The sequence below is a fragment of the Thermobia domestica genome, chromosome 16 (assembly GCF_964235325.1).
Source record: "Thermobia domestica chromosome 16, izTheDome1.hap1.1, whole genome shotgun sequence".
NCBI classification, from domain to species: Eukaryota; Metazoa; Arthropoda; class Insecta; order Zygentoma; family Lepismatidae; genus Thermobia; species Thermobia domestica.
This window is the reverse complement of record NC_137469.1, coordinates 73,455,992-73,480,396: the sequence shown is the minus strand read 5'-3', so window position 1 is coordinate 73,480,396 and position 24,405 is coordinate 73,455,992. Positions and strand designations below refer to the sequence as shown.

Sequence of the window (24,405 nt, the reverse complement as noted above, 5' to 3'; positions counted from 1 at the left end):
CTAATTCATGTTAATGGTGAATAATTAGAATGATGCACTAGTAATTAATGTAAGATTGTATGTTCTTGTATTTGAAGAGAGTAGAATTCCCTACAAAGTTATGGTGCTTCTTCTTAAGTGTTCAGAGAAATTAGTTAGGTATCGAATTCAGCAAAATATTGGAGAACTTTCTATAAACAGAGGGTATTATGCCTTATCTGGTAAATTTTCCACCAATACCAGACGATCTCGTACCAGTTTACCTAAAGTGAATAATGCTTATACTCAGAAGTACAAGGATTATGAAAGATGTAATGAGTGTTTCTGAACGATTGAATACACATACCAGTTGAAATACTGCCGATGTACTTGTGGCACTTGGTGTATGCCCTGCTATAAACATGCGTAGTGATGTGAGAGGTATTAATGCATCACATAGGTCGCTGCTCGTTATCCGATCCGAAACTCGACCTGTGAATATTCGTAAACTAGGGAGAGAGAGGTCAGTCTAACGTATTCAATACTTTCAGGTGACAAGTATGAAACCTCACCCACCACTTTCTGTTACTTTCTTTTCCACACGGCAACCAACTTCCGAAGATTTTCACTTGATGTTACGCTTTCTGTAGGTAGGAATCTAACAGCACTGTAGTCAGAAAATTACTACTTGATTAAGGAGGATGAATATTAAAAACTAATTCTATGGCCTATGGAACCAGGAGGTTCAGTGCCACGTTCACAAAAGCTCTCCATTGACTTCTGTCCTTAGCCAGCTGGGTCAAATTTCTACTTTGTATTCCTATTTCCGCGAGATCTGTCTTAATATTGTACTCCCGTCTGCGCCTAGGTCTTCCTAATGGACGTTTTCCGATTGGATTTCCATTCAGAACTTTAAAAGAGTTTCTACTGTCTTCATTCTGGTAAATGACCTTCCCACTTGAGCTTCCTACACTTGATGACCCTAACAATGTTTGATGAACGGTATACACGGTATGAACGGTGTAAATTATGCAGTTTCTCTTTATGAAGTTTCCACCTTCCCCATTTCCATTCCTCTTGGTTACGAATATGCATGTTCAATATTCAGTAAAGTTACTTAGCCCAAAAGCATCAGAATTATCTAATGTGTACCCCACCCTCCCCGAAAAAAAGTTTCGGCACAAAAAAAAGTCTTTTCAGCACAAATTCGTGCACAAAATGTTGTTTGTGAAGCTACATCCGTTGACTTCCTTCTTGTGAATGTAATAACTTTCTTAATTCCAGAGTCTTTCATAAATTTTCTTCTGTGTCGATATAGTCTTCATAAACACGAACTTATATGCTAAATAGCTGATTAATAAGAATTAAAGAAACGTTACTTCTTTGTCCCACTTTCAATTTTTGTTATCATTCCAGTAACAGGTGTAATTAATCTAAGAAAAGCTACTACATTAAACACCTATAAGTAAAAGCATGCACTACTTACTTTGATGTGGCCTCACGTACTGTAGTCATTTACACACTCGTCTTCGGTGCGAGGGGTCCCGGGTTCGATTCCCGGTGGTCACAGGTCGAAAAAGTGTAACAGATTTTTCAGGCCAGCCATCCTGAGCGGGGTCTTCCTCATTTGCACCAGGAAAAATTGCTGGGATAGTACCTAACATACAGGTCCTAGTCCTTTTTTTTTTTCTTCCACACTCCTTTCTTCTTCCATTCTTTCCTTTCTTCCCTGATACCTGTGCAGTGTGATCACTGAGAAACATCATCCCTTATATGTAACAGGCTAACATGACCATAGTTGCCGAAAGCGCAGGAATCGTAATTCCTAATCATACTTAAGTTAATGTTAACACTGCCAATTCTGAATTCCATCGACAATCCTCAAACATCCATAATTTGAAATATACTCCCTTTTTAATTATTTTATTCCTTTATGCTACGAACGTATGAGACTTGAGGAAAAAAGCACACATAAGTTAGAGATGGAAAATTCCATACTCCTGTTGGTTTTCTGAAAGAATATGTGCTGAGGAAGGTAGTAAATTCGTGGTTGAACGTACATATAGGATAATTCTAGATTTTTGGGGGGGTAACTTCTGTGAGTAGTCAGAGGAACTTTTTCCGGAACGCCAAGGTGCTCTCAAGAGTACACCAGAAAGTATATACTATCGAATGGCAATGTAGCTGACATTATCTCTTATCTCGCTTGTTACTTTCTGTTCACTTGATGTCATGCGACATGCTCAATATGCTCATGTGGAGACATTCGTTTTGGTTGGTGTGAAATTTTTGGTCATTTGACCATTCTCTATCTGCTGAGGACATCGTACAGAATTCGTCAACTTTTTATTTAATTTAATTTAAGGTAATCCCAACTAGTGTATAACTACGTTTTTGTTATACAATAAGGAAAATATCTGGGATATTGTTATTAACTTAATAATAGAACTGGCCTTACTGTGCTTGTGTATTTATTCTGTGGATATAATAACTCCGCTGTTGTCTTCATCGTAGACGATCGCCAAAATCTCATTTATATCATGACCAAGATAGGTACAGAAGAACTTTTGAAAATTTTCACAGGATAATTATACAGCCATAGTAAAGTCAATTTTATTATTACTTCCTTATTAATTCGGTCGAAATAGGCTCCTCCTGCTTTCGAACCAGAATATTGTACTTCCAACAATTTTTTTTAAGGCATGTGGGTTTATTGTGAATCGGTTCAGAATTTGGTGGACGTATTTTGTGAAAGCTTTAAAACTATCTTTGAGATCCCATGTTAAATTGAACACCAATATTCCGGCCGCTGTGGCGCACTCCTTCTCCCTCTTAAGCCATCTACGTAAAGCTTCAATATCTTGGTGATCTGGCCCGCTTGATTTTTAAAGAATTGCTTTCGAAATGAGACTATTTTCTCTTTGTCCTTCGAGTTGAGTTGATTTTGAGTTTAACATCCCTTCAGCAGCGAGGCTCTATGAGACGGGACCTACTGATTAACGTGGAACCCGAGCTACATGGGCTTCCGCCAGGAATCGAACCCGTCTCCCACGCCAAAGGCGCGTACGCTAACCACTTATCCACGAAGGAGCTCTTTGTCCTTCGAAATTGTATAAATTGTTGAGTGTGATACACTCAATTCCCTCGCGATACTGACATTTGTTTCCCCATATTCTAATCTCCATATTATGTGCGACTCTTCTTCAGTATTAAACACTGTTGTCTTGCGACAGCATTGCTTGCTTTGACCAACAGACATACTGATTTAACCCCTTAAGGACTTAATTATCAGGGGATTTTTCTGGCAAAAAATGCACATATGTTTATATTGTTCGTTTGAATTGTTTGAATATATAATAGTACATAATAAAAATACCTCTTCATAATTTTTTTCCAGTGCGTAGAAAAAAGAAGCTAAAAAATACGTGCAAATTTTTATTCCGAGTTATCTCGGGGCTATAAAAAGAAGGTATAGGGGTGTAAGTATAAGTGAAATATTCGTGCAGGGACGATATTTATTGCTAAATGATATACATAAGTGTTTTGCAATACATAATAAAGTAACGTTTCAAATTTCCTACTTGGTACCCTGATTCTTATCCCGAGTATTCTCGATAGATAGTGATACAAAAGAACAACTACATAAAATGCAACAGATACGCTAGTGGTGCTGCAGTACAAAGCCGCTAGACACTCTACAATACCCCTAGAGACATCTCTTGGACAAAATAAGTACTTCGAACACTAATAGACGGCTTCTTCCGTGATAAATACAAAGGAATAAGAAAGTTACAAACGCAACGAGATAACTTGGGAAAAAATGGATTACATAAAAAAAAAAAAAAAAAAAAAAAGAGAGAGATAACTCGGGATTTGTCCTTAAAGGGGTTATCTGCAATCTACTTAATACAAATTAAAGTAATCGTTACATTATTGTCAGCAATCCTAAACACGTAACAAACAAAAACCAACATTAGTGTTATGGCTGACACATTTCTCCGAAAATGAGTTATAAATATATCGTTATACAATATGATGTAAAAAGCGATGTCGTACAGAGCGATTTTGTAAATAGTGTTCATGTAGAATTTAGACGGGTTTGTTAGATTTGTTCGCCATTATACCCAATACGTAGTTAAAAGCAATGTTACTATAAGTGGTTGACTAATATACATATGTACAAATTAATACACAGGTAATAAATAGTTAATTACATTAGAAATGCATATGTTGCGACTTAAATTTTAGGTAGTCCAAAAAAATATTAAGTCTATTGTGGACGAAATGGTGTTAGTGTCACAAATCTTAAGGTATATGAGTCGCAGCAGGTTAGACTTAGCGCCATTTGATAGCTGATATTTGAAGCTAGTAGATGTGCAAAAAACTACGCAGCATTTTACATCTTTATTTCGATAAACGCGCTGATGCAGCGCAGGCCCGTGTAGAAATTTGTGCTGTTCATGGACAAGATACGTTATCAAAATCAATAGTCAAAAGATGGTTCAGTCGCTTTTATTTTGAAAATTTCGATGATTTAGATGCTCCTCGCACTGGACAACCAATCATAGCAAAAATGGACGGTACTTTGGCAGAAGACGAGCAAGGCCGGCATATAGGCAGTCATCATATCGCAAATGGCCTAATAGTACATCACCAGGGTGTCTATCGCTCACGAAATCAGAAAACGGTCATGAAAGTCACGAAATTTAGCTTTTGGGTCACAATTTTTTTTAACTGCAAATGTAAGTACAAATTGAAAAAAAAAAAAAGTTCTATAAAAGGTCAAAATTCACCACCAAAAATGTCCATGGTCGGCTTTAGACGCTACCAAATCGCAAGCAAAATACGTTTGTATCGCATGGATGAAAATTCGGCCTAATTCGCACTTTTTTTTTTTTTTTTTTTTTTTTTTTTGCCGCGGTGGCTCAGTGGTAGAGCGTTCACCTCTGGTGCTTGGGGTCCCGGGTTCGATCCCTGCCCCCGCCAAGCGAACTTTGTGGTGGACAAACACCGTGTGCGTGGGTTTTCTCGGGGTTCTCCCGTTTCCTCTCACTTTCTTCATTCATCACTCATCATCACCGTCTCCTTTAGCCTAACCGGCATAAGCGTGGGACGTAAAACTTAAAGATTTTCATTTCATTTTTTCGCACCCAAATTCGCTCATGAAAATGTTAGAAAATTTTATGATTTGGTAAAGAAAAGGTCACGAAAAAGTCACTAAATTTCATTTTGGAATTTTAATAGACACCCTGATCACGGAACAGAGTTAAACCATTTCGAGAAAGTGGCTGGAAAAAAAGAAAAGCTCGACGTGTGTGGGTGCCATATAATCTGACTCAAAAACATTTACTCGACCAAATTGCTATCTGCAAAAAATCTACCTAAAACGTAATGAACTCGAGTAATTTCTGAAACGGGGTTGATCATGAGTAATGAAAAGTGGATATTCTACAACAATGTTCGAAGAAGATTGTCGTCAAAGTTAGAAGCTCCACATTCTGTGGCAAACCCCTTACTGTCACCCAGGAAGGTTATGATATGCGTTTGGTGGGATTGGAAGAGCATTGTGCATCACGAGCTGCTGCCGCCGGGTACAACAATAGACTCGGATTGTGCTGTCAACAATTAGGGCGAGTGCACCTAACAATTCAAAAGAAATCGCTAGATCTGGTTACAGAAGGGTGTCGTAGACCACACTAACAATGTCACACTGCATACATCTTTCAGCTACCCGTAAGAAATTGAAAGAACTTGGCTGGAAGGTTCTAATGCATCTACCGTATAACCCCGACCTAGTTCCGTCAGATCCTTTGTTTCGGTCTCTGCTCAACTCTTGTGAATATTGTTAAGTTAGTTTCTAAAGAGACCTATGAAAACCACATGTCACAATTTTTTGACCAGAAACTATATATGTTTTATTGCGTCGGGATTATGATGTTGCACAGAAAATGGCAGATCATAGAATAGAGTAGTGCATATTTGGTTTCGTATTGTTATTTTCGAATCACAATGAATGCATCCTGAATTTTGACCTCCAAAGAATCGGTACTTTTTAGACAACCTGATAGTTATTGCCTTCTGTAAATTGGCCACTTTTCAGTGGAACCGGTGGTGACCAATATATACAATTTTCACTGGTACTTACAAACCTCAATATAGATTAACGCAACAACACACTGGGCAAGGCTATGTAATAAAAAGTACATAAAAACACAATTACAAATATATAAAAACTAGGCGTGGCTTCATCACTCTTCTACTCCTCCATTCTGATGAAGACACAGCTAATGTGTTGAAACTGTTATGTGATTGTTTTTTCTATATTTTTATCACATAACCTTGCTAGTGTGTTGTGTTTAGTTTAACAATGTGCAGGGTTGGCTGGTTTAAACCAAAAAACGAAAAATGTTCGTAAAAGTGTAAGTGTTTGTAAAATCTTGATGAACACACATTTGTGGGTTATCACGTTTCACTCCCGTATATTATTCGTATTATACTCAGACCTAAATTCCCCATTCATTACTCAAAAAGATTATACTACAAAAGCAACTTTTTTTAAAATATAAGTTTATAAATGTGTGTTTTGTGATTTTTTTGTAGTTGTTATTATTGTTATGTAATTACAATCAAAGAAAAATTCTAATTATTGTTTCGTTTCAATGTTTGCTATTGATAAAATACATCGAAATGCCGTACTTTTTGTGTGCGTGGGGGGGGGGGGTCATAGAGACTCCACGAGAAGCATTTAGTGAAATGAGAAGTATCTTTTTATGTATAAATGAGTCTGAGCCAAAGTGGACTCAAATAATTCGTATCTTTATTCACTTTTCTTACTGATATGCAAATTAAGTCGTCGTATTTCCTTAATTTGGACCAATAAAAGTCGTTGTTAACTAACTTGAACTAAATTAGTTCTTCTGTACTCCGTAGTACTTTGAAATTGTCCATATGTAATTCTGTATAATGGTTTCACTTGTGCAACTGTTTATCCTTTTGTCTTTCTGAAATGACTCTTGACAGTTGTATTAAGAAGCATGTAAAGATCAGTACAACGTATTTTTATCAGGATTCCTTCGTGAGTGAGTCGAAAGACGTATCGCATTTGTGGCCAATTAGTCCCGGTTTCGAGTTCAAATGGAGGACAATTTCTCGTGGTTGTAACTCGAGAAGCAGTTTTTATTCCGCTTTAAGCTTATGTGACCCCTTCCGACATAACCCGGCTGTTTCATAATAACATCAAGGCGAAACAAACTTATTTTTGTCCATATATGATATGAATATGTAGAGCAAATTATTTAAACCAAATAAACCTGGTTTAAACCAAAAAAACCGTTTTTTTTTTGTTTTTTTAATAAAAACCATGGTTTTTGCCAACCCTGACAATGTGGACTGTCGGTTTTTTATTTTTCCACAACTGCCGGTCTTACTCATGATTACTCCTGTGTATAAGCATCTGTCTCCATAGATTTAGAGATGAAATATTTCTAAAGATTTAGAACTCCGGAATTGAGTCTCTGCTTGCAGACATTTATTGAGTCCAGACCTTTCTGCAATATTTAAGTCTTGAATGTGTAATCAATATTTATGTGGGTTACTGTGTGTAATCAACTTCATGATATTAAATGTGGAACCTTTGTATTTGTCTCTTCTATTCACAGCTGTTGGTGCAGGGGAGCCAGATTTCAAACTTACATGGCCATCTTATGCCAGCATTCAATGGTAGCTATCTACCGAATAAACTTTGTTTTACAAAACATACTATCGAATGTATCTTGAGCTGGGTTATCCATTGTAGCTTGGTACTTACTTGTCATGCATGATCGAGCGTAGGACATTAGATTCTGCTTTAATACAGGGTTCCTACTGGTCAGAGATTTTAGAGAAAACTCGGGGAAAATGGTGCAGATCAAGGAAAAAGACTGGAAATCAGGGAAATTTTATAAAATATATTTTTCCTAACATTAATTGCGCACCAATTTCTGCTTAGCCAACCATTAATGATCACAGTGAAACGTTGCTCAGATTTTTATGGGTGGCAAGTGGAATGTACGTATGAACTATTCATTTTTATTTGTCTCTATAGAATAAATGTTCTCATATCTAAATATTCACCGTTATTTATTCCTTATTTATATGTCAACGTCATCCGACACCTGTCATGTAAGTCAGAGAATTTCCTGCCAAAGGTCAGGGAGAAGTCATGGAAATAGATTTCTTCAGATCAGTAGGAACCTTGTAATACCCATAAAATAATATACGATATCAAATCTCCCCGTATGCTGTTGAGAAACGAACACAAATAAATTGTAATACTAGATCTAGTATAAAAAGATATTAATGAAATTAGCCATAATATTTTAAATCTGTTCCTCTTCTTTCAGTATTCTTCATTATTGAATAAGATCTTCGTGGACAGAGAACAAGTTGTGCCTATAGATTTTAAACATGAGCTGAGAGATTTAACCAATGTCAACATCAGAGCTTACCTAGTATATACTCAAGAACAGTACCAGTCCCAACCTGTGTCACGATGTCCTGTCCACGAAAGTAATGATCAAAGCAAAGGTATAGTAATCCATATTGAGAACTAATTTTTATTTTACGTGCGTTTCTCTAGTTTGCACATACATACACACACACACACAAGAAGACAGAAGTATCTGTCGAGTTGTTTGTTGTTTATGGCATCAGTATACTAAACTGCCAATGCCTACCAAATGCACCACATAATATTCATTTCATAGTGAAATATTAAATAAATACTTCTGCTTTTAAAATAGAAATGTGTATCGAACAGCGTTGAAAGAACAGAAAATCATCACTGTAATCAGATTTTCGTTCTCTTGCTTGTTATCGTACAATTCCACAAGTTGACCTAATAGTGATACAATCATTTTTGTGTATATATTTATCTTTTCGCTAATCTTGTAGAAATTAGAGCTCTTCTTGGCAAACGGGAGACCGGTGTTCTATTTTCTGCAGCCCAGCAAGTAATACTTCTGAGTTCCTTGTACACTGACCATAAAACTTAAAAATTTTCTGTAATATTAGCATTCATTTCTTGAGTGTTTCGTTCGATATCAAAAGAATTTATCAATTGGAGTTAGATAAGACTAATAATAAATCTCGCACATAATTGAATACAAAACTGTGATTTTAATACAGGGTGGATTGATTTGAATCAGTCTGATTTAAATCAATTCCGAAATAAATTAATTTAAAATGGAAATAAGTAAAAATCCCTTTTCTTTTCTGTTATTTCGATTCTGGAAGATAATCATAATACAATGAGACTCAAATGTATGTACATCACAGCATGGAAATGAGTGTCATGCAAAGGATGATTAGAGAAAATCCCGATTTGAGCAGGTAACGTTGCAATCCTGCTTTCTTCTCTTCGTAACATAGGGTTTGTGAATCGTTAACTATTCCGGGGGAATCACCGGGGAAATCACCATCAACATTTAAGACGAAAATTCTTTTGCATGCGCGTCTTTTTGTTTTTTTCCAGTATTTAAAGGGGTCCGATCCCCTCCCCGAAACTTTTTTTTTTTTTTTAAGATTTTATAACTTATGGCGAAATTTATGTATTTTATATCTATTTCGTGCTGCAAGCTAATTCTGTTTGTTTTAAAAAATATGCTCCTGCCAAATATCAGTAACTTTTGATAGACGTTGCTGTACTCTTTCCTTAATGCTTAAGAAACGTTGTTTGGAATTAAAATACAGGGTCAATCCTTAAAGTAGTAGGACTTGAGTCAATTAAAAATAAGATATTGGCAGAAATAACACTTACGCTTAATATTCTTCGAAATATGATCCTCCACATCCACACACCAGTGCCAGCGGGATTTCCAGTTTTCATACGCTTCCTGGAAGGCGGAAACTGGAATGCTGTTCAGCTGCCTCGTCACGGCCTGTTGTAATGCTTCCACTGAGCCGTGATGATGCCCTATCAGGGTGGTTTTGAGGCGGGGGAAGAGGAAAAAGTCTGGTGGGGCAAGGTCGGGACTGTATGGTGGCTGAGGCAAGGTTGCAATGTTATGTTGGGCCAAATACGCCACCACTCGGAAGGCTGTGTAGCTCGGCGCATTGTCATGATGCAGTCGCCAGGGTTTGTCGATGGCTGGGCGGACGCGGATGATGCGTTTCCTCAGCCGTTCTAGGACCTGGAGATAAAAAAAAACTGCATAGACAGTCTGTCCGTGTGGAACAAATTCCCTGTGGATCACTCCTTCTGAATCGAAAAAGCAAATGAGCATGTTTTTCACTTTTGATTTCGTCATGCGCGCCTTTTTGGGGCATGTGGAATTTCGGGTGTGCCATTCCGCGCTTTGACGTTTGGTCGCAGGGTCATACTCAAACGTCCACGTCTCGTCCCCAGTCACCACATTGTCTAAAAAATTTGGATTTTTGTTCGCCTGTCAGCACTCGCGGCACAAACTTTGCACATATTTTCCTCATTTGCAATTGTTCGTGCACAATTTCGTGAACTTGGGTTTTAGCAATGCCAAGTTCATCGGCAATCATGCGAACAGTTAATCTTCGGTCACTGTCCAGCAAATTCTTCAATCTTGCAACATTTTCCTCCGTTTTGGAGCTCGAAGGTCGTCCTGACGTGCAGCGTCTTCAACTTCTTCTCTTCCCTCCCTAAACAGCTTGTGGCACTCAAACACACCCGATCTTCCAATGGCGTTATCACCGTACGCCGTCTTGATCATTTCATGAGTCTCTTTCCCAGTTTTACCGAGCTTCACGCAAAATTTGATGGCGTAACGCTGTTCTAAAAGATTGGCCATGACGCAGTCTGACGATGACGAGCGATCTTTACCTTGCTATGGCTGGCAGCCGACTGGCGCTGCTTCCTGTCTTTCCTTAGACCCACCTCAACCAACAACAGGTGGAGTAATCGCCGTCAGTCTGTAGAAAGAAAAGAAAAAATCATTCCTACTACTTTAAGGACTGACCCTGTAGATTAACGACTGGGGATTAATTCAAAATCAACCACAATACTTTCACTTAAATGGCGTAATTAACATTTAATACTAATTCCTAATGTTTTTTCTTCAGTTCGCAGCGTATATTATGCGAGGAGAAAGATATGGTTTAAATCAAAAACTCGATTTAAATTTAAAAAATCAACAAAAATGATTTTTTTTTTAATCATGATTTTTCACCGTTTTAATATATACATCTGTAGACCTATTTAATCTTAAGTATCATATTTACTTAACATTTGATCATTTTCCTAAAATTGAATTTCATTACATTCATATGTTCCTACCACCTGAAAGTCCTCGTTCCTCCTACTTAGAAGTTGTGTATGTTTAAATTCATATTTTTAGTTCTATGCAGTTGTATTCAGATCTGTTTATTCTATTCGAAAGTTAAGTTAATAACTCATTATTGTGTCGCAAAGTTGGGGAAAAAAAGGCTGTGTGTGTCTCAATTTCTTTTTTCCTCTTATAGCCACTTGGAAATGGCTGTACTCTTTAGCTCCAGGTGACATACAATGTAAGTTATTCATTGAACTCACTTGGTCTTAACCTTTGTTAGTATACACGGTGTTTCAAAAGTAATGGTGAAAAATGAAACCACAGATTCCTGACACCAAAACAAGAAGAAAAAAGTTTATATGACATACAGTCCGGAAGTGGACAGAGGCGGAGTTAGACAGCTTCGAATGTGGGGGAAAGGAACTTCACATTTAGGGAGTGCAATTTGCCGATTTACAAAACCACATTGAAGGTGCGTGTGAACAGTTACGCCACACACTGGGAGTGATGGAATGCATTCGAAACTCACGATTAGCACGTTTACATTTGAACATCTTTTCTAGGTACATTTATTGTTAGCACATTTATTGTTTCCTCAGCCGTTCTAGGACCTGGAGATAAAAAAAAAACTGCATAGACAGTCTGTCCGTGTGGAACAAATTCCCTGTGGATCACTCCTTCTGAATCGAAAAAGCAAATGAGCATGTTTTTCACTTTTGATTTCGTCATGCGCGCCTTTTTGGGGCATGTGGAATTTCGGGTGTGCCATTCCGCGCTTTGACGTTTGGTCGCAGGGTCATACTCAAACGTCCACGTCTCGTCCCCAGTCACCACATTGTCTAAAAAATTTGGATTTTTGTTCGCCTGTCAGCACTCGCGGCACAAACTTTGCACATATTTTCCTCATTTGCAATTGTTCGTGCACAATTTCGTGAACTTGGGTTTTAGCAATGCCAAGTTCATCGGCAATCATGCGAACAGTTAATCTTCGGTCACTGTCCAGCAAATTCTTCAATCTTGCAACATTTTCCTCCGTTTTGGAGCTCGAAGGTCGTCCTGACGTGCAGCGTCTTCAACTTCTTCTCTTCCCTCCCTAAACAGCTTGTGGCACTCAAACACACCCGATCTTCCAATGGCGTTATCACCGTACGCCGTCTTGATCATTTCATGAGTCTCTTTCCCAGTTTTACCGAGCTTCACGCAAAATTTGATGGCGTAACGCTGTTCTAAAAGATTGGCCATGACGCAGTCTGACGATGACGAGCGATCTTTACCTTGCTATGGCTGGCAGCCGACTGGCGCTGCTTCCTGTCTTTCCTTAGACCCACCTCAACCAACAACAGGTGGAGTAATCGCCGTCAGTCTGTAGAAAGAAAAGAAAAAATCATTCCTACTACTTTAAGGACTGACCCTGTAGATTAACGACTGGGGATTAATTCAAAATCAACCACAATACTTTCACTTAAATGGCGTAATTAACATTTAATACTAATTCCTAATGTTTTTTCTTCAGTTCGCAGCGTATATTATGCGAGGAGAAAGATATGGTTTAAATCAAAAACTCGATTTAAATTTAAAAAATCAACAAAAATGATTTTTTTTTAAATCATGATTTTTCACCGTTTTAATATATACATCTGTAGACCTATTTAATCTTAAGTATCATATTTACTTAACATTTGATCATTTTCCTAAAATTGAATTTCATTACATTCATATGTTCCTACCACCTGAAAGTCCTCGTTCCTCCTACTTAGAAGTTGTGTATGTTTAAATTCATATTTTTAGTTCTATGCAGTTGTATTCAGATCTGTTTATTCTATTCGAAAGTTAAGTTAATAACTCATTATTGTGTCGCAAAGTTGGGGAAAAAAAGGCTGTGTGTGTCTCAATTTCTTTTTTCCTCTTATAGCCACTTGGAAATGGCTGTACTCTTTAGCTCCAGGTGACATACAATGTAAGTTATTCATTGAACTCACTTGGTCTTAACCTTTGTTAGTATACACGGTGTTTCAAAAGTAATGGTGAAAAATGAAACCACAGATTCCTGACACCAAAACAAGAAGAAAAAAGTTTATATGACATACAGTCCGGAAGTGGACAGAGGCGGAGTTAGACAGCTTCGAATGTGGGGGAAAGGAACTTCACATTTAGGGAGTGCAATTTGCCGATTTACAAAACCACATTGAAGGTGCGTGTGAACAGTTACGCCACACACTGGGAGTGATGGAATGCATTCGAAACTCACGATTAGCACGTTTACATTTGAACATCTTTTCTAGGTACATTTATTGTTAGCACGTATGACCTAGTAGTTTGTAGTGCTATTCTGTGTAAGATACTACGTTACAAACACAGTACGTCGTCGTGGATTCTGCTCGTTATTTCATTAGGCCCAACATGACACGGCTAGTTACACTTGTTCTTATTTCTACCCTCCCTCTGCAAGTTTCTATCTGGTATACTACTTTCTATTACCCCCTGAGATGTTGCAACCATGCTAAGTGATCTTTGCTTTGACACCCATTGTAGATGTGCGTGCAATCGTGCCATGGATAACAACTTTCTTCTGTGTGGTTTCCATCTACAGACATACGGTGAATTCCTAAATGACGTATGGGGAATCTCTGGCGCATTTACAGAATCTGTGTTTAACACGTCAAGCCGATATGATATTGTGTCTTCCTGACCCCTTCCTAGCTCCTATCATTCCGCTGGCAGATGTGAAGTTACCCCCCCCCCCCCCCACACACACACATACGAAGTTGTCTAGCTTCGCCCCTATCCATTTCCGCACTGTATGTCATATACATATTTTTTCTTGTTTTAGTGCCAGGAATCTGTGATTTCAGTTTTTACCATTACTTCTGGGACACCCTGTATATAAAGCATTTAGTTGCTAGTTTGTGTTAATTTAGACATCTATGTGTATGTTTATTGTGCCTTAAGTGTGTTAAGTATTGTGCTTTCGTGTATACAAGGCATAAACGTCTTTTTTTGTAAATGATATCTTACGGAGATAAATAGACCTCACCTTGTATCCAGAAAAAAACAAAAATTCAATACCTTTTCATTTTTCTGTGGTAACTTTCTCGATGTTTTTTCTGCACTGCTAAATCAGTAACACTTGGGAGATTTTTTTTTCTTTCTGTGGAATCCTTATAATAGATATAAAGTAAATTTAACCCTCATTTCAAAAATTGTGTAAAATGTGTTCTCTTGAACATTAGCCAGCCTTTCAGTTGATTCATGTGTGGTCAGCCGTCAACTCGATTCCCATTGACATTATTTGTGGATTTAGGAAATTATTATATTACTCCTTAAGTTGGGCATTTTGTGGGAAGGAGGCTAATGCAGACAGGTTCAAATGTATAAAGTAGTTTTATATGAATCAGTCAACTTTGAGTTTGATTATGCATCGTATGTAGCACCCGTTTTATTGAAAGCTTTTGTCGTAATTAGAGATGCAAAAACCCGACGTTTTTCAAGTAGATTTTTTTCTTGTAAAAATCCACCTTTTAAAGACCCTACCGTTGTTTCCGTGTAGATTTTATAATTAACAAAGTGCTTTCACATTAACAGTACCTGTGAATCTTATGCTATATTGCTTCGTTTTTAATCTGACATTGCGTTGTTTGTATGCAATTGGAGGTTATACTACTCAACTATCACTGGAGGCGTTTTGGTTTCCTAACCAGCTTATCAGCCTGTCAGCCTCGTGTCATGTATATTTTTCAGGTTGCCTGTATTCAGGCTGTCAGGCAAGAGAATACTATCATGAGCAAAGAACAGATACAAAGCTATTTTTGTTTTGATAGAAAAAGTATGGTTAGAACTTGTTCTCTGCTCAGTGAACACTTTAATACGAGCTTCAGGTGTTCTGTTAGAAGTACTGATATACAAACACAAATTCATGCTTCGGTATAGCCTCTCCTTTTCTGTCGATCTTAATTTTTGCATCGATCTACTGCTGTCCGCTAGTTGCCGAGGAAAATCGTGTACTTGATAGGCGAACAAGAAAACACTAGTGACTTCTCGGAAAGGGAGTGAGGGTTATGCTAGTTCTCATTATTTATTTATTATTATAAATATCTTAAAATAGAAATTGCAATTGAAAATATATTGCATAGTGAGTTAAAGAAAAATTGCAACTTTCACCTTTCGTTTGGGAATTCTCTATCTCCCATAGGTATCATGTTTTAACTCTTCGAAGCACAAGTTTTACCTAGATCGAGTTTACATGTACTACACACTTGGTGCCAACCCAAAAGAATGTTGTAAAAGTGACATATCGCGACATGTGTTTAGCTACGAAAAGTACTTAAACTAGAGGAAACATTGGTAATAAATATATACCGCCGTGCAACGTCCACAAAAATTATCTAAAAGGTGATACGATAGTACTACCTTGCTTCAAAGATTTAATAGATGAGTTTGCAAGAAAGCTTCAAAAGGACGAAGAAGATGTGTCATTCTTTAGAGAAATCCTGCTTACGCATAAAGATATAGGAGATCTTAAAGAAAAGGGAAAGTTCCAAGTTTTTTGGAACTAGTTGTACACGTTGAAGAACAAAAGTAGGAAACGATAACTTGCAGTGAGCGAAAGGGGCAAAATTGAAAACAATAAACTACCATCCAATCAAATATGTATCTAAATAAAATAACTAATCTTACAGTGCGAGACAGTAGTTATATTCTTGTTGGAAAAATCGTAAGCAAGTTAAATGGGAGAAAATTAATTGAAATCTTCAACATCAGTCGGTTATGTCCAATGGAATAAACGAAAGGAGATGTATATAAGTGATTGTCACTATGGAGTTAGTTACATTTAATTAAAAAGAGTATGCTAAATAGTTTCTTTATTTCTTGAAATATTCGATTGTCTAAGAAAGAAAAAAAACTGATTGATCATTTTGCATTCGAGGTGGCGTTAGTGTCCCAAATCTCAGTCGCAATGGGTCAGGCCTAACGTTATTGACATCTGAGAATTAAAATTAGTGAATGAGCAAAAAGGGTCGGGATTCCTATAATAAGACGTAAGATATTGAGCCGTAAGATGATTGGATTTTCACAAAGTTGTACTACATTTTACAATTTTATTTCGATAAAAACGCAAATACTGCGCCGGTCCTTGAAATTGTGTTTTTTGTAGGTATGATACGTTATCAGAAGCAACATCCAAAAGATGTTTCAGTCCTTTCGTTCTGGAAATTTCGATGTCTCGCAATGGTTGTGGTCGAAGTGAGAAACTCGTGTCTGTGGCAAATATCACACTGGCGCTTAGGAAGGTTATGCTGTTCATTCGGTAAGATTGGAAGAGCATCGTACATCACGAGCTGCTGCAGAAAGAAGTGCTCGGATCTTTACTGTCCATAATTAACGTGAGTGCATCTAACAATTCAAAAGAACTGCCGTTGCTGATCAACAGTATACCACGCTGACAGTGCCAAACCACATACATCTTGAACGACCGGTGAGAAATTAAGAGTACTTGGCTGGGAGGTTTTAGTGCGTCTAGCGTATATCTTGGACCTGGCATCGTTTTCTTCTCTGCAAAACTGTAGGTTCGTTTCAAAACATGCATGTGAAAAACATGTTTCACAATTTTTTTGACCAGAAGCCACAGAAGTTCTCTAACGACGGGATTATGGTGTTGCCGGAAAATATCAGATGGTCATCAAACAAAATGGTGCTTATGTGATTTTATAATGTTATTTTCAGATAAAAAAAAATATATACATTCTCAGTTTTATTTTTCAGAGTCTCAATACTTTGAGGACAACCAAATATATGTCAGTCTTTATTGGAGAAAATGCCATATTAAATATAATATTTGTGTCTGATAATTCTGTTTCAGGAATAGGAAATGTGCTTCACGTGCTGCAGTGTCATCATTCAGCTGCCACATACGACCATGATCCAACGACCAAACGTTTCAATGTATTAGTTCCTTTGGAGTATCCTCATCCGGGTACCAACTACGTCCGCTACCATTATAAATTCACGTGCCAAACAAGCTGTCCCGGTGGAATGAATAGGAGGCACGTAGCAGCCGTATTCTTGTTAGAAAAATGGTGAGTAAATTAATGGGAAAAGATCAATTGAAATATTTTTAACATTCTGTAAATGATTGACAGTAGAAGAGTTGTTTGAGAATGGTAAGAGTGAGAGGAAATAGGAATATCCGTAAAGAACGCAAGGGCAAAATACGTCAGTACTCATTTGACCTGGGATTAAATAAGGATATCGCACTAGAGACAACGGATATATACGAGTAAATTTAATTGAAAATGAAGGCAATTTTACACTTTATTTTGTATTTAATAAAGTTTAAAAAGAAAAGAAAAAACAAGGTATAGTATTAACAGGTATAGAAAACAAGTTCATTAATTTTTGGATCCAATATATTTCAATCAAAAAAAATTCTTGTAGGCCGTATATCTCGAGAATTACATATAGTGTAGCCAAACTCACAAACTATCAGTTAACTCAGTATGATGTGATTATTCGGTAAAGTACGAAACTCGATTTAGGGGTCGTTTAAAAATTTTGTGGTCCCTGATCCAAAAAGTAATTATTGGCCAAGATTGCAATCTTTTGATTTATTTTTTGGTTTCCTAAAAATTCTTGTTTGCGAAATCAAACTATTAATATCTTCGGGAGTTGACAGTACTAAGATACTGAAATAAGGAGAGATGAAAATAATGTACATATTAAATATCGATATAAATATATATATATATATATATATATGTTATATTGTTACGTCAAAGCAGAGAATTTTACGCTGTGCAATATGTTGTCCATCTTGAAATGTTCATAGTACATGGAAACTGTTTCTTTTTATGTTTATACCCATTACGCCCTCCTTATTTGATTTTTCGTCAATATCTTTAGCTCCCGAAGATGCCAGAAGTTGCTAAAACTTTTAGCAAAAAATAGTGTTGTATTCACGTTTGTTTCAGGATGATCGTCCAGGAACATAGTCTCAGTGTGTAATCCATGATTATTCGTTCTCTGTAGTTATAATAGATTTAAAACACAATCTTGAGGTTAGCAGCATTAGATTTTAGACAGTAGGGGTTACACGGAAGTCAGTATTTAGACATAAAGCATACATTGAAAATTTTACTGCAGTGATGATATATCGTTTGATTAGCATTGAACTCGCTAATTTTGCATCTCGAAAGTAACATTACATGTCAAATATTCTTATTTTGAAGTAGTGAAATTTTATCTTTCCAATGGGTTTAGGCAATCAATATACTAAAGTATTTGGTTTACGTTCGTAGTCTTTTTAAGAATCATATATACATGTATGGTTATATATGTGTGTGTGTTCGAGCGTAACTCTGGAACGCCTGCAGCAATTTTTCTACCAAAGGAGTGACACACAATTTACAATTTGTAAAAAGAATACTGTTCGGGTGGAAATAGGGTGCCATGTGAAAATAATCGAATATCTAAGGTACTCACGGAACAATTTTTATAGATTGAGTTTGGTTACGGTCATATAATATGAAGTACTCACCAACTATCATACCTCTATAAAAATTGTTGCGGAAGTACCGCAGGATTCTGAAACTTAGATATTTGGATAGGGCATGTGCTTGTTCCTAAGTGAAGTCTTGACCCGATTGCGGTAGGTTCCATAGTTTTGGAGCTATGGACTGTTAAATTTCATTTTATGTTTTCGGCAGCCTGTAACTCCGAAAGGAAGCATTTATGCACCCAGGTTGGTCTATACATTTTGTTTTATCTTGGTGTCAGGAATCGCCTCCCAAATATTGTCGGTGTTGTTTTGAAACACCCTGTGCTCCAAACCAGATGCAATCTATTGATAGCGCCCTGTAAACTAACTACATATATAGACTTCCCTAACACAGCAGACGCCTCTCGATAGCTATTATAATCCAAGGGATAGTCCATTTTTTGCTAGAATAAAGGAATTTTATTCATAAAGTGAACTTATTTTATCCTTGAGGCTTGGTTTAGTACGTGGTCTCAATAGTAGTTCAGGGTTTTTTTCGTCGCAATTACCCTAAGATCGGTTCCGAGTGCAACGTTTAGTTTTGTTTTACAGAGATGAAATTCAGGCAGGCAGGTTCTGTTAACAGTAAGGCTTGTAAAAGAGATGTAATATCTAGTAGCAACCAGATGATCAGCTTCGAACAACAAATTCCGAATCGTGAGATATCTAAATATTAATATCGAATAAGCTCTTCGAAGAAAATCCAGTGACAGAGCCCGAAAGAAAGAATGATAAAAGCTTGAACATGAAAGAAATTGAAGTGTTGGAATAATCCAGTGAGTATCAAAATACTATAGAATAGACAGATAGATTACCAGTAAATGTTCGTGTAAAATGTAGATTAGTCGGGTCCACAAATAACTGTCTAACATTATTACGAAGGCCACAGAAGTAACCAATAAAAAGGTTCTAAGTCATATGGTTTTGTGTTTTTACATTGAAGTTTGAATATAGATTAATTATGTCAAATTCTTCTAATCTATATAACAAGGGATTTCTTCCGTTCATATATTTATACTCCTCTTTAGCTATAAATAACTACAGTGAAACCTTGTTTAACAGACTTCTTCATATTACGAGACAGAACCTCCTTTAACGGACGCAGTTAGTTTTCTTTTCTGCAAACTGTCAGACTGGTATTATCTATATTAGCAGTAGATACTTAATATAATGTTGTGTATTCTTATTGCGTTTCTTTACGTAAAATATTATATTTTACGTAAACAGCACATGTCCATATAAACACCAGCGATACTTTTGTTTCTTTACAGAATGCATTTTCCCATCCTTCTCAGTAATTCGAATACTGAGTGGAAATTTCGATATTATCCTAAATTTACATTTATAACTAATACATTTCTTGTATACTACATTCAAATACCGCATGAGCTCTGAGTAACATAAATCTGTACAACTTTTCATTTACGGACAGATAATAATTTCCCATCGCTGTCCGTTATTCAGAAATTTCACTGTGTATATTATATTCTCGCTTTAGTTTGCTTCCTATATCCCATAAGATCTAATCACACTTAATGCTGTATATTTATGGTAAAATTTTTGTCTATCCTACAGTGGAGAAGTAATAGGGCGTCAAGTTGTAAACGTGCGAATTTGTAGTTGTCCAGGTAGAGACAAGAAAGCAGAAGAAAAAAGGCATATGAAACAGATGGAAGAAGAAGCAAGAAAGGAGGAAGAACCAGCAAATGAGAACGTGAGAAATGCGACAGTTAATGAGCGTCAACCTAACGTACAGCCAGTTCGGACCAAAAAAGTGATCCTTATAAAGGAGAAGCCATACGTAACACTGCCAGTAAGTATTCAAATAATATACACATAATTCGATAACAAGTGTAATTCTGATATGTAAGAACAAATACAGTTAATTATGTGGTACGTTGTAGGGTATAATTTGGTACTATATTTTACAAGTTTCTTATTCATACAATCCTATTCTCCGGATTACTTCTTGAACCTCTGCTTAATTCCCTCTTATATTCGGGGAAAAAGGATAACGCTATCTCTTCCAGATTCAAAATCAAATAAATTAGTGTACCTATTTACCTTTTCGGAGAATTGATAAACTGTTCACAAAAATTTTTATGATGAGCGTATGGTGTCCATTTTTTTTTAAATTTTTTTAAACAGTGTTTTCACATCCATGAACATTAAACTAGGTGGATGTTTTATGGAGTGTACTGACTCGAGTGTTATACAGAGCGTTCAAAAAGTCTCTATACACCTGAATTGTCACATATTCAAAGCAATGAGAAAATTATTTTACACAAAATTTATTATATTTTATGGCATAAAAGCACTATGTACAGGGCGTAGCATATACACACACATTTTAACAAACATTTTCACAGCAATGTGAAATGTCCCCCATGAGCCTCCAAACATGCTTGCACACGTTTCTTCTTGTTCTCAAATACTCTCACAATTTGTTCATGTGGAATGCTATGAGCAAAATCTCGAATAGCTGTTTCGAGTTCGTGTAGCGTGTGGGGGTTCCCTTTATAAATAGAATTCTTTGCATAACCCCAGAAGTAAAAATCCGGAGGAGACAAGTCAGGAGACCGAGGTGGCCACAATCCCTTTGAAATTATTCGATCTCCAAAAACCTCTTGCAGTAATCTCATGGATTGGCGAGTTGTATGTGCTGTAGCGCCATCTTGTTGTATCCAAGCATTACGAATTTCGTCTTCCGTTAGTTCTCCCATGAACTGGTGAATAATTTCACAATAACGAGTTGAATCTATTGTTTGTCTGAAAAATATGGGGCCGACTATTCTTCTTCTGAATATTGCAATCCACACCCCTACCTTCTGGTCATGCAGAGGAACTTCATGTATGACATGTGGGTTTTCTGCACACCACAAACGTGAGTTCTGGGCATTGACGTAACCTGATAAATGGAACCAGGCCTCATCAGTAAAAAAAAATTAGCCAAAACATCGTCAGACTTGTCCATAACAAACCGTGTAAACCATTCACAATACTGCACTCGTTTTACACTGTCGGAGGAAGTAACTGCTGCACCGCTCTAACCTTATACGGGATAAGACACAGTTTCTTAAGAACCGCCTTTTGTGCCGTACCAACACTTATTGCTTCTTCCTGGGCAAGTTTCGAAGTGATTTATGGGGGCTACGTTGCATTGCATCCGATATGTGTAGCATTTTTTCTTCATCGAGCACTGATGGTCTACCACTTCGATCATAGTCCATTGCCGTTCCAATGCCTCTAAATTTATCGATCAGTGCCCTTACAGTGTGACGATTCGGAACAGGTGTATCCGCAAACCTAGCTGCAAACTTATCTTTGACTGTCTGTACTCACCTAGTTCACGGAACACATGTTCAACCAGGAATATTCGTTGTTCCAAAGTTAACACCATTGTTTCAGAGACCGCTAACTAGATGCAACAATCACTTCAACGTCACTTTGCCGACTGGAATCTTGGAAAGGAACTTCACGCAAGGCGATAATATAGCAGTGTTGCAAACCATCGCATAAAATTTTATTTCATGTGACTTTGAGTGCGACTTTGACTTTCCACGATTCAGGTGTATAGAGACTTTTTGAACGCTCTGTAGAAATTTCAGTGCAGTAACATAGGTAGAATTTATTTATTTATTTGCTGTAATTTATCATTAGTCCCGTTACTTATGTAGGCGACCTTTATTCAGATTTAATGTAGTATCCTTGATCCTAATGAAGAAGGATCGTATACTTACGTTTTTATAAGCGAAGAAGTTTTGTGTCACTGTAGAGAAAGTTGACCACTTATTTTAGTTGTCATACGAAGTATTCAAAATATCCCTTACACACAATGTGATGCGGATCTCACTTTTTTGAAGCTAGAATCAGTTGCCAATGTCAGAAAAAAATACATACAAAGTGTTAATTGAGTTGTCATAGAATCCCGTTGATTATTTACGTTGTCTTTTTTAAAATTTAATTTAGGAGTCAAATATGAATCTTTCCACTACGAAAAAGGTTTTATCTAGAGTCTTCACGCCTTTTGTAAAATCGTAGTCTCGCAGAAATGTTTTTAAAAAGTCCTGATATTTCTAAATTATCTTCGGTGATCCGATGTGTTCCCTTATTGTGGTATCACTGCTTTTCTTTGTCACGTCGATATATGTTTGATCGCAGTCACATCTAACTTCGTATATACCGAAATTTGCTCTTTCGCCCACGTAGTAGTTTGTATAACCTTTTAACGACTGCTCGAAATGTTTAGAAAATTTAAATTAGGCTGAATCCTCATTTAAATGCAATTTTTTAAAGTCTGAACGATATTCCCGCTCATGATGGCAAGGAAATCCATTTTTCTGTAACATCTTCATTATCAATACTTGCAGTTGAGTCCCTTAGTTTTATATATAACTAACTAACTCTATGGCTTAGGGAACCTGGAGGTTCAATCCCGCGTTCACAATAGCTCTCCATTGACTTCTATCCTTAGTCAATTGGATTCTGCAAAATCCATCTTAATATTGTCCTCCCACCTAGTCTGCGCCTAGGTCTTCTTAATGGTCGTTTTCCGATTGGTCTTCCAGTCAACACTTTGAAAGCGTTTCTACTTTCTTCCATTCTAGCTACATGACCCGCCCACCTAAGCTTCCTAGACTTGACTACCCTAACAATGTTGGGTAAACCATATAACTTATGTAGTTCCTCGTTATGAAGTTTCCGCCATTCCCCATTTCTGTTTCTCTTGGGCCCGAATATTCGTCTCAGGATCTTGTTCTCAAATACTTGCAATCTATGTCCTTCCTTCCGAGTAAGTGACCATGTTTCACAACCATACAAAACAACAGGCATGATTTTCGTTTTATTTATTTTAAGCTTCAAATTCCTTAACAGAATTCGTGACGACAAGAGATTTTGAACTGAATAATAACACGAATTCCGTGCTTTTAGTCGACATTTAATTTCTTCGTGAATATGGTTTTCGTATGTTAATATTGATCCTATTGCATTTGAAAGTATCCACTTTATCAAAAGTATTATTCGATATTTTAACGCATCCATGATTTGCCGTATTACCATCCGGACGAACTTCCATGTATTTAGTTTTCTCTGCATTTACTTCTAAACCTTGTCCCTGCAAGCGTTTAATAAGACTTCTGCATTTCTTTCTATTGTTTTCCTATCATCCCCTATTAAATTTACATCATCAGCATATGCCATAACCTGGTGAACCGCAATCAACTCTAGGCCCTGGTCGCTATCTTTGATTTTCCTTATAGCATATTCCAGAACAAAGTTGAATAATAATCGCGATAACGCATCTCCTTGTTTCAGGCCATTCTCGACATGAACGCTGGTGGATAAAAATTTTCCTATTCAGACTTTACTTTGGGATTCATTCAAACATATCTTAATTAATCTAATTAGTTCTTTCGGTATTCCAAAGTCTGTAAGAATATTGTACAATGCTTTTCTCCTAACCGAGTCGTAAGCCTTTCTAAAATCAATAAATAGTTGATGTACCGGGGTATTGCATTCCCACTTCTAATATATAAATTGAATTAAAACGTGATTTTTTCATTTGTCCATCATCTTACTATAGGTATTATTTAATCCTAACTCGTAAATTCGTTCTAGTTCATCTTCGGGAACCATTTA

General features: G+C 36.9%; 1 protein-coding gene across 2 annotated transcripts in view; it reads left to right on the top strand.

Annotated features, from left to right (window-relative positions):
* Positions 1–24,405, top strand: part of LOC145673165 (cellular tumor antigen p53-like) — a 78,559-nt gene that overhangs the window by 36,662 nt on the left and 17,492 nt on the right. For both annotated transcript variants that reach the window (XM_081742601.1, XM_081742602.1), the window contains exons 5-7: positions 8,340–8,523; positions 17,092–17,308; positions 20,341–20,578. In XM_081742601.1, the coding sequence (XP_081598727.1) occupies positions 8,340–8,523; positions 17,092–17,308; positions 20,341–20,578 (639 nt within the window). The remainder of the gene's footprint in view (positions 1–8,339; positions 8,524–17,091; positions 17,309–20,340; positions 20,579–24,405) is intronic.